The sequence below is a fragment of the Aulonocara sp. 'chitande type north' Nkhata Bay genome, linkage group LG9 (assembly GCF_057382095.1).
Source record: "Aulonocara sp. 'chitande type north' Nkhata Bay isolate Kocher_YH1m ecotype deep benthic linkage group LG9, A_spYH_male_GT1.1, whole genome shotgun sequence".
Taxonomy (NCBI): domain Eukaryota; kingdom Metazoa; phylum Chordata; class Actinopteri; order Cichliformes; family Cichlidae; genus Aulonocara; species Aulonocara sp. 'chitande type north' Nkhata Bay.
In genome coordinates, this window is record NC_141352.1 from 4,545,890 (window position 1) to 4,556,163 (window position 10,274).

Here is a 10,274-nt window from a genome sequence, read left to right on the forward strand (position 1 = left end):
GAACACACTCGCACAAAATAATAAACAGAAAGAGCTAGCAGGATGACACAGTGTCATAGTTCTTGAGTAAAGCTAACACGAGGATTTCATTGAAATAGAAAAAAAAGATCAGAAGTTAAATTGCTTCTGAGAGTATTTGCAATAATCCGAATCTTTCTTCTAAAAAGTGTCTTGAAGTAGCACTTTCATTTACCACCTTCAACCCACAAGCACCTGCTGTTGCTGCAGAGATCGTGTTGTTTTTCTTTTTCAAATACCTAACGGTGTTAGACTTATATGTCGGCAGCTATAGTCACACACTATATATACCCAAGTGCGCCTCAGCTTAATGGCACATACTAATGACAGGACATCAGCCCGCATTTACTAAACATGTATGTGCAGATTTGCAACAGTAACTAATTTTACGACTTCACTTTACAACTATTTTTCTTAGTTACCAAGTTGATACTGTAATTACTGCATTACTGCATTGTTGATACAGGGCGATCGTGGCTCAAGAGTTGGGAGTTCGCCTTGTAATCGGAAGGTTGCCGGTTCGAGCCCTGGCTTGGACAGTCTCGGTCGTTGTGTCCTTGGGCAAGACACTTCACCCGTTGCCTACTGGTGGTGGTCAGAGGGCCCGGTGGCGCCAGTGTCCGGCAGCCTCGCCTCTGTCAGTGCGCCCCAGGGTGGCTGTGGCTACAATGTAGCTGCCATCACCAGTGTGTGAATGTGTGTGTGAATGGGTGGATGACTGGATATGTAAAGCACTTTGGGGTCCTTAGGGACTAGAAAAGCGCTATATAAATACAGGCCATTTACCATTTACTGTAGAGATTTGAAAAAACTTTAATCCTCACCTTAAGCTAAGGTTTAGCATTATCTTATCCAAGTCAGGCACCAAATATTATAATTAGGAGCCTTAAAGTAAAACTACAGCATTTTTTTCTTCTTGTATTGAGAAATACCTCAAATTTAAAAAAAAAAAAATAGATCTGTGATATGTCTAAGGAGCTTGGAAAGAAAGGTGACTGGACTTCTTTAAATTTCTTGAAGATGTTTCATCTGAAAAGCATCTTCAGTTCTAAGAGCAACTGGTGGAGAGAAGACAGATGGTTTGAAAGAGGAGTGAAAGAAGCCATCTATGTCCACTCTGAACGACCATCTTTGAACAGAGGCGGTGGCTTACAACACCAACTGTCTATCATCTATAATCCAGTTCTGAGATCCTTCCAAGATGCCTTAATGCCCACTCACATCCTGGGCCATTTGACCTCAGGAAGTCACATGGTAGGGTGGGGCCAGGCTTCACAATGGATTCACCCAAAACCTTGGCTGATTGTGACCCACACCCATTTTCACACCTTGGCTCCTGTGATTAGGTAGACAATCAATAAGGGGTCCATGACCCTCTTGTGGGGACACTCCCCTAGGGCTTAAATTCTTGGACTCTCCACCACTCGCTGCTCTTAGAACTGAAGAAGCTTCTCAGATGAAACGTCTTCAAGTAAACTTAAAGAAGTCCAGATGCTTTTCTTTCCAAGCTCCTTAGACTACGATGACCTGGATGACTGAAAACCTTCACAGAGTGAATGGTGTGATATGGTAAAAACAAAAAGTATTTAGCTCAAGGAAAGAACCACCATACTTGACAGTATACGTGAGCTTCATTGATGTCAGATTCAACTTTAAGAGAAAGAACATGGTGATTATTTAATTTGATTTGTTATTACATGTTTATGGACAAACTCTTTCTCACTAAGAGCCTTTTTTTAATGCTCCAGTTCTTGTATTTCCAAACATGAAAAGTCATTTTTTCATATGTGCTGTAGGCCTTAAACAAGCTCATAGGAAAGGATTTGTGTTCCTGTAGAGAGTTTTGGTCACGGGGAAGAAAATAGAATAGTAACAGTGTTTTTGTGCTTCTGTTTCTTATCTTTACAGGTACAAGAATATCATCCAGCTATGGACTGGCTGTCCTCCTCGTGGCGTGTGGTTTGGTGAGGAATGCCTTGTTATAATTTGAGGAACTGACATGGTTTGCACCCAGGTCTCTCTCTCTCTCTCACTCACTCTCTCTTTTTCTGTTTGCTCTCAAAGCGAATGAGAAAAAAAATGCCTGTTTTACTCCCTGCCCCTCTCCCCGGCCCCCCCCCCTTACCCCACACACATCTCTCCACCATATTGCGGACAGCACAGTTGCCCCCCCCCCTCGTGTCCTAGCCACTACTGCTCTTGCACCCAGCACATTGTTATTAGCCAATGTAAACACCAGTCACATTTAAAGCTGTCGGATTACCTTTTGTACAGACGTCATCCTGACACCACCTGAGGTACAACGCTCCTATGTGACAACTGGACTCTGTATCTTGTTGGATAAATCTCATGGAAGAATGACTTTCTTATGGTTTCGCTGTTCCAGTTCATGCGTTCATTGCTCAAAAGCGAACAAAAAAAGGAGAGTCTATATTTGTGTAATATATATAATTCTAGATCTGTATCTATATCTGTTTTATTTGAAGCACCTAGAATTACTGTATGTGCTGTATACATAGCTACCACTCACCATATTGACCATGGAACTTCAATGTGAATAGGCACTCTTAGCCCTCTCGAAGAGATAATTTATATTCAAGTATGTGTTAATTTAGACTGTTACCATTAACCAACAGGTTAACGAAAGGTTAAATTTTCCAATTTTTCTTTCAGCTGTATCAGCCACCCAGCTTTCCATTGTGCATAATTTAACATCTTGTTAGTGATCCATCCGGGGATATGCATGCTTATCGGTCTGAAGGCTTAGAAGAGAGGATAACACATTAGTTGACCTACATGAGTCAAACATTTGGAGTTCAGTGTTACGATATTTTGAATTTAGCTTTATTTTAATGTGCTAACTTTGATGTGAAAAAAATGTCCCTATGTCATTTTAATTTGTATCGCATCCTTGGTAGGAATAAAAAAGGATGTCACAAGTTACGAGTCATTCAAAATTGTAATATGTGACCATTGGATGATTGATGTTAACTGACCTGGACCTTTGCTAAATGACATGCTTCAGATGCTGTGCACCTCCCTGCTATAATTACAGAGGATGAATGAGGATTTGCCCACTTTGGATGATGAGGATAGCTAGCATTTATTGGTTATGATTCCTAATGCATACAGTGACACACATACAGGTACAAGTCTGAGTGGCAGGGTGGTGACATGAGATCCAGTGACACAGAGAGTATACTCATTATGTGAAATACGTTTATTTTTTCTCTCTTAATCTCACATTAATATATTTTTAGCTTTATCTTCAGATGATATATCACAGAGTTTTTTATTCATGCATAGCATTTATTAAAAATATACCGCTTTGACAATCTGACACAAACAGAGGCAAAGGCGTGGTGGGGTTTCATAGTACACATAGCTTAGATCATTAGCATGACTGAGGATAACCTCCAAAAGAAAAACGGATTCTTTCCTTGTTAACTTTTGAGCTGAAAGGACATTGTGCACCAATGTTCCAATTTAAAGTGAAATATTTATGATTAAGCGAATAGCTGACAGATGTCTCAAGAAGGATACTGTAAATGAATGTTATCGACCATAAAATTCAGTGCCAGAGAGCACCAATCACCCTGCAACGAGATCAGTGCTTTATTTCCCATCTTTCTTCTTGCTTAGCCCAACTTTTAAGGTGGTCAAAGATAAAGCATGATAATAGAAGTCATAATTTATTATATGGTGTAAGCTGGCTTTCATGCATAGTATATAAGGAGTGATCAAAAAATTCTGGGAATCCACCCCACACCCCCTAAAAAAATCAACTCTTGGCCATATCATTTAAAATTGGCCAACCTCTTGTTCAAGATCATCTTCTTGTGCACAGGTGGTATTTTTAGATCACCCTGTACATTTATCCCTGGCTTGCCTCTGCAATATGTGCTGATGTCCTTCAGTTTTATTAAAATCGGATTTTCAGTTTCAGGAAAAAGTTACAGGGAGGCAGATAATGCACGTAAAAAGCAAAGATTGTGTTGATGTGGGTGAAAAACTGGAAAGCAATAGCATTTCCCTGAGGCACCTCGCACCAATGCAGGACCAGACACACAGCATGTCATGGTGCACAACCTCATGAATGTCAAAAAAAAAAAATGATGAGCATGCTTCTTATTTCCCACCTCATCTGATCTGCTGCCTTCAAACTATTGGATCACAGCTGGAAACCCAGATCCCATCACCAGCGACGGCCGAGTCAAGTTGCTGTTTGGTCACCGTGCAAGTTTGAGGTCCACGGTGAAATCACAGGATGTACACGTCATGTGGTAAAAGAAAAAACTTCCAGGGAGTGATCTAAAAATAGCAGCTATGCTGGAAGCTGTCTGGACATTACTGAGAAGATGATGTTGAATGAGAGATCAGAGATGTTTAAATCAGGCAGGGTTTTCAATTATTATGGACCTGATCTCAGGGCGTTTTGATCACACGCATACAGCATTTTGAAATGATTACTGTGTATGTCCCAAAAAAGGTAAATGTTCACTTCACTTTGAGCTTTCATTCTGCTTTGCAGTCAAAGCTAAATCAAATTCTCCCTTGTATAGATGCATTTCCAATAACAGTTGTGTGAAAACTTGTTGATCCAGCTCGGAGCTTCAAAGGCTGACAGAATGTGTCGTGCTTTGGGATAAGAGCAGAGACATCTTCTGATCAGAAGCATCAAGGCTGGGTACAAGATGTGCGGGCGATGGAGGGCGACCCTGTCTAATGCCTCAAGTTTCAAATAGCTTCAATGTACATTTAGACAGTTAATCTAACATCGCTGTCACATATATGCCACTCGACGGATTGTTTTGAAAAGCTATGTAACATGATTTAGTTTACAAGGAGAAAACAATCTTTTCCAGTGTATTGAGAACGAGATTTGAATGTGTGCCAGAGAGTGGACGGTGTGTCCAACCTCATGTAAAAAGATGCAGAATTGTACAACTTGTAAATGAAATAATCAGCATGAGAACATTTTTTAAATCCATTTAAAAAGGCAGAGGCCAGTGATGTTCTGTACTTGTAACAATGGTGTCATGTACTCATATTCAAGTGTAAACAAGTCCAAAGTGGGTTTTCATCTCTTCAAAATGAAAATGGGTAAAATGTATTTGACAAAAAAAAAAAGTATCTATCTATCTATATATATTAGAAACATCTCCTTTATAAAGCCTTCATCTTAATCTAGGGGACTCACTTCATCGTGGGTCCTTGCAACATACTGAATAACAAAGAAAGAGAGATGGGAGCAATGATTGATTGGTGTGGTTAAAAAAATAATAACTAATACTTGGTATGAGTGTTGGGAGAGGCTGAATTGCTTACAAGCAGCAAGGTCTCTATTACCAAAGAGGAGAACAGTTCACTGTGATGGTAACAGCAGCAGTTCCTACACCCAGGGATGTTATTTCAGAAACATCACACAGCCATTTTTGTTCTGTTTTATATGCCAACTCTTCACCCACTCTAGATGTATTTGTTTCTTCTAATGTATTTCATTTCAATGCGGTCCTGTCTGTTTGTTGAGCTGTCAAAACTTCTGATGAATTATAATTCTCTTTTCTTTGCTATTGTGTGAGGCTTCTGTACTGCAACATTGCAACAGTTTGTATTATAATGACAATACCAGAATAATATTTAAATAAACCATTTTCACAGATGAAATTCAAACACTGAGGAATCCCATCTGTTTGGTTGCTAAAATACTGAGCTTTTTAGTGAGTGAGCTAGAGAGCGCTGACAGTGCTAAACACTGGCCCAGTTTCCAACTTGGAATAAATGTTGGAATTATTAATAGCTTTTTGTTTGATAGCACCGTAGAATCTTGCTTTATATACCATCAAGAGACTGAAAAATGTGAAAAAAGCTAAACAGAAAAAGAAACAAATGTTTGCGATTGGCATCATTTTTGAATTAAATGGTAAATGGCCTGTATTTGTATAGCGCTTTTACTAGTCCCGCCTAGGGACCCCAAAGCGCTTTACACACCCAGTCATCCACCCATTCACACACACATTCACACACTGGTGGAGGCAAGCTACAGTTGTAGCTACAGCTGCCCTGGGGCAGACTGACAGTCTTGACTGAATTACTTCATAATCATAAAAAAAGTGGCTGATCCAAGTATATAAGAAGGGATTAAAGGTTTTGATCTATTATGATATATCATTCAGAAATGATAAAGGTCATTGTGCTGATATATTCTGCTTACAAAAATGAATAAAGGGGGGGGGGGGGGGGGTTGTCATCTATAGACTGAAAGTTTACTTAAAAACTTAAATAGCTGTTATAGTGGAATGAAATGTTGATGTTGTTGATGCTCTGCTTCTTTGTCAAAGCCCTTATAGAGTCGCGGTATTAATAATGGTACCACTGTGCTTAAATCTAAAGTTCTTCAACATGAAGAACACTGAGGGACATAAAGATTCGAACACAATTTTTTAACAAGTCGTAATCGAGGCACTGTGATGCTGGTGGTAAAAAGAGTAACAAGTATTTAGGCAGTTTGCAATTTGGTCGCTTGCTTTTGGCAGCCTTCATCAGTGCAAAACTTAGTAACAGAAAACAACATCCCAGCTGGTAAAAATGAGCCGTCAAATCTCATCATCCACTTGTCTGTTTGAAAGGTAAGAAAGAGCACTAGCAAATTAAGAGAGCGAGATCCTCTTTCGAACTGCGGAGTGAATTTGGCAGCAGCAGCTCAGCTAATCAGGTTTACTTAATCAGTGAATTCAGAATGCAAAACAGGCAAAGTAGCAAAAGAGAGCAAAAGCAAGAGAGACACATGAGCAGCAATATGAAATTAACCCTCAGCCCGTGTTAGTTATTTCAGCAAGCAATGACAGTTATTTATGTGGAGGCAAAGAAAGAGCAAACCACCGACCGGCCTCTGGCACTCGAATCAGGACACTGTTTGTACTGCTGCATAAAGAAGTAGGGGGAATTATTGTACGTGGAAATTACTGCCCTCTCTGCACCTTGCATATTCAAATATGTTGTGTTGCTGCAGACGATGAATCACAGATGGGTAAGATCTGTTCATCCTTTTATGTGTTTCCATGGAGGAAAAAATAATACTGTTAGAAAGACATTTTCATATGCTCATAAAATATACACGTATACATTGTAGAGACAAGGTCCGTGCTGAGAATGAGAGCAGCTCTGATTCCAGCTTCAGTGTGAAGTACCCCACTGGTGGCACTGTGTGGTGTTTGGCAATGTGCTGTCGGGAACTTCCTCACACCTCAATAACCACGAACACTGCGTGGATGGAATTGTGTAAAGGTTGGAGAAAATAGAAAAAAGGAAACAAAGCATGCTGTCCGATTCTTGAGAACTTTGTAGAGAGCTTCATATTCCTAAAAATATAATATTGTAATTTTTTTCCATCTGTTGTAAATGCTTACAGTATACATTACACTTTACAGCAAACGACTTCCCAACTGTTTGTCATATTTTAAAAATTAGTGCTACAGTTCGATACCTTCAGAACCAATTTTGTGGCAGGTCTCTCAAGTAAAAAGGTAAAGTGCTCATGGTCTCCCCAAGGTTTTGTTCACTAAAACTTCTTAGTTAGATAATGATCAAGATCAGGGTGTATTTGGAAAAGTATGCCATCTGCTATTGAAGTCTTCCAGAAATAGTCACATGCTTTGCTAATTCATTACATTTCTTTCATGCCCTCTCCAGTATAACAATCTCAGTACCGAATTTGAAGGTGGCCTGAGAGACAGTAATCAATATTCTTTTGATCAATAGTCACGACACTAAAGCCTTGAAGACTCTGAACAAAGAACCAGTGTTATTCTTCCTTGTAGCATGGTCTCAAGTTAATAAGATTCCTCTGGTGAGCATGAGTATAAATGTGTAAGTATTGAGTAATTTACTCATTATGTCCGCATAAGGAAATTTATAGTAAAAGTGTTACCAGTTATTACTAGTTAGATAGTAATAACCACTTTGATGAACATAAAACTGCAAATCAATACCAGAACCCAAGAAACATAAAGAAGTTGAGCAGCAGTATTTAGGGACTCTGCAAATAGAGAGATGTTCAAGGGAAAATGTTAAACTGACCAACATAAAGCAGAATGAAAGACAGTGTTTCTCCAAAATTATTACCAAACATCCAATACGGAGAAACACGCCACACAACCCATCTGTATCTTACATGTTTGGAAGCATGAGAACCGTTTGGAATGAATCTAGACATCTACATTTATTTTAGTTTCTCATCATGAATCGCTTTGGAAAACACTATCTAATACAATTAAGGTTGTGGTTAAGGTCAGGGATACGGTTATGGTCAGGCTTAGGGTTAAGGTTAGGGCTGGCATACATGGCTGGAATGTGTGTTACCACCGGGAGCATCATTCTATTGGATTCCATCTACAATCCAGCGTGTATCATAGGGACTCGGTAGGTTACCTTTCACGTTACTATGAGACGCCTCGGGAAGTGACAAATTGTCGGTATGTTATGCGTTGGGAATGAGAGCGGTTTCTCAGCTCGCAGCAATCCATGAAAAGGTTTTGCTGTTTGGTCTTATTTTGATATATCAAAAAGGAATACAGATCTCCTACATGCTTTCACAAATCCTGCCTTAAGATAAAAGGTCCTCTGATATTTTAATGAGATCAGTTCTACTCAAAGACATTTTAACAAACTCAAAGTAATTGAAGGGCATTAAACTTTACGAAAGTTTCTGTTACCTGTCAGTGTGTGTGTGTGTGTGTGTGTGTCTGTGAGAGAGAGAGTGTGGACGAATAGTCTTGCATTATTTATTTGGACTCATTAAAAGTAATCAATTGAAACTGACATTGATGTAAGGGTCTTTATTGGGCTTTCAGGAATCCGTCACTGTAATGTACCGCATGACTTTCTGACCCCACTTGATTTTTCTGTTCGACGAGGGGCCAAAAGGAATGGAGATGTTTTTTGTGCAGAGCCGTCAATACGAAGGATCCCTCGATGCCGAGGGATTTACCAACCCCAGAGGCTTTGGAAGAAAATCATACTGGCATATCGGCCAAAAATATACTATGTCAGGCTTAGAATGGCTGTCAATGACTAAATACAACAACAAAGGCAGTGTCACCTTAGAGAGTGAAAATAAAAAGCTATGAGTTTAACCCAACATGAGAGACAGAAAGAAGGGTTTTGAAGACAGTTATGGAATTATTCTCCAGTGGGTGAGTGGGTGTGTTGATTATGAAAACAGAGCCAGGGGAGTGCTATGTTGAATATGTGCTGACAGAATATGAAGCTTGCCTCATTAAACTATGGAAGTATGGACAGACAGCTACTATTGTACCAAGCATTTTCCTTATGTGTAAACAAACAAATTAGTTTCAGTTCATGATAAATCACAGCCGTTGAAAGGTGTGTGTGTGTGTGTGTGTGTGTGTGTGTGTGTGTGTGTGTGTGTGTGTGTGTGTGTGTGTGTGTGTGTGTAAGAGAAAGAGAGAATAAGTTATGGTATAAAGCTTTGTCTACATCACACAGACGTGATGCAGTATTATTGTTCCAAAACCAATTGTTATGCTATGGAAGACTCTTCCTTGAGCTGATCGGATGTTTGGTTGGTTCAAATATCCTGCATATATCCTTGGGCAAGATACTACCCTCAAGAGTGTAAATGTTAGATATGAAGTATAGGGAAAAAAGGTTATTATAAATGTCTGAGTGATTCACGTTGTATATATTGTACTGCTCTGGGAGAGTAGAAACGTTCTTTATGAGAATCAGTCCATTTGTCATGCATTTGTAAACCTGATACAGATTGGGTGAGCGGTCCCCAACCCTTTTTGCGCCACAGATCGGTTTAATACCAGACAACCTTTTCATGGACCGGCCTTTAAGGTGTCGCAGATAAATACAAAAAAATAAAATGATACGACCGAGACAAAAACTGTGGTATTTTGTAGATAATAATAATAATAAACTTGAATTCACTGTGTAACTATGTAACTTTATGAGCAGCGTCCTCCTAAAATGAGCCAACAACATTGAGAGTAACATCCTCCTCTCTGCCCCTTAATGCTCTCTGGTCACTATGGTAACACGTAAATATTTCTTTCAAAATAAGACACACAAAAACACAGGAAAAGGCCCAGGGAAACAGAGTTAACGATAAAAACCCTGAAATCCATAAATTTCACACCCGAGCCTCAACTCTCAACTCGGCCTTTGAATGAAAGCAAACACTGTTGTGACAGTGATGCACACCGTCTTGTTGGTATATTTGTATCAGT

The 10,274-nt window shown here is 39.5% G+C and overlaps 1 protein-coding gene across 1 annotated transcript in view; it reads left to right on the forward strand.

The window, feature by feature from the left end:
* vstm2a (V-set and transmembrane domain containing 2A) overlaps positions 1–5,685 on the forward strand; it is a 114,154-nt gene extending 108,469 nt beyond the window's left edge. The window contains exon 5 of the mRNA XM_086305387.1: positions 1,927–5,685. Coding sequence (XP_086161513.1) covers positions 1,927–2,003 — 77 coding nt within the window. The 3' untranslated portion in view covers positions 2,004–5,685. The remainder of the gene's footprint in view (positions 1–1,926) is intronic.
* The last annotated feature ends 4,589 nt before the right edge of the window (positions 5,686–10,274 follow it).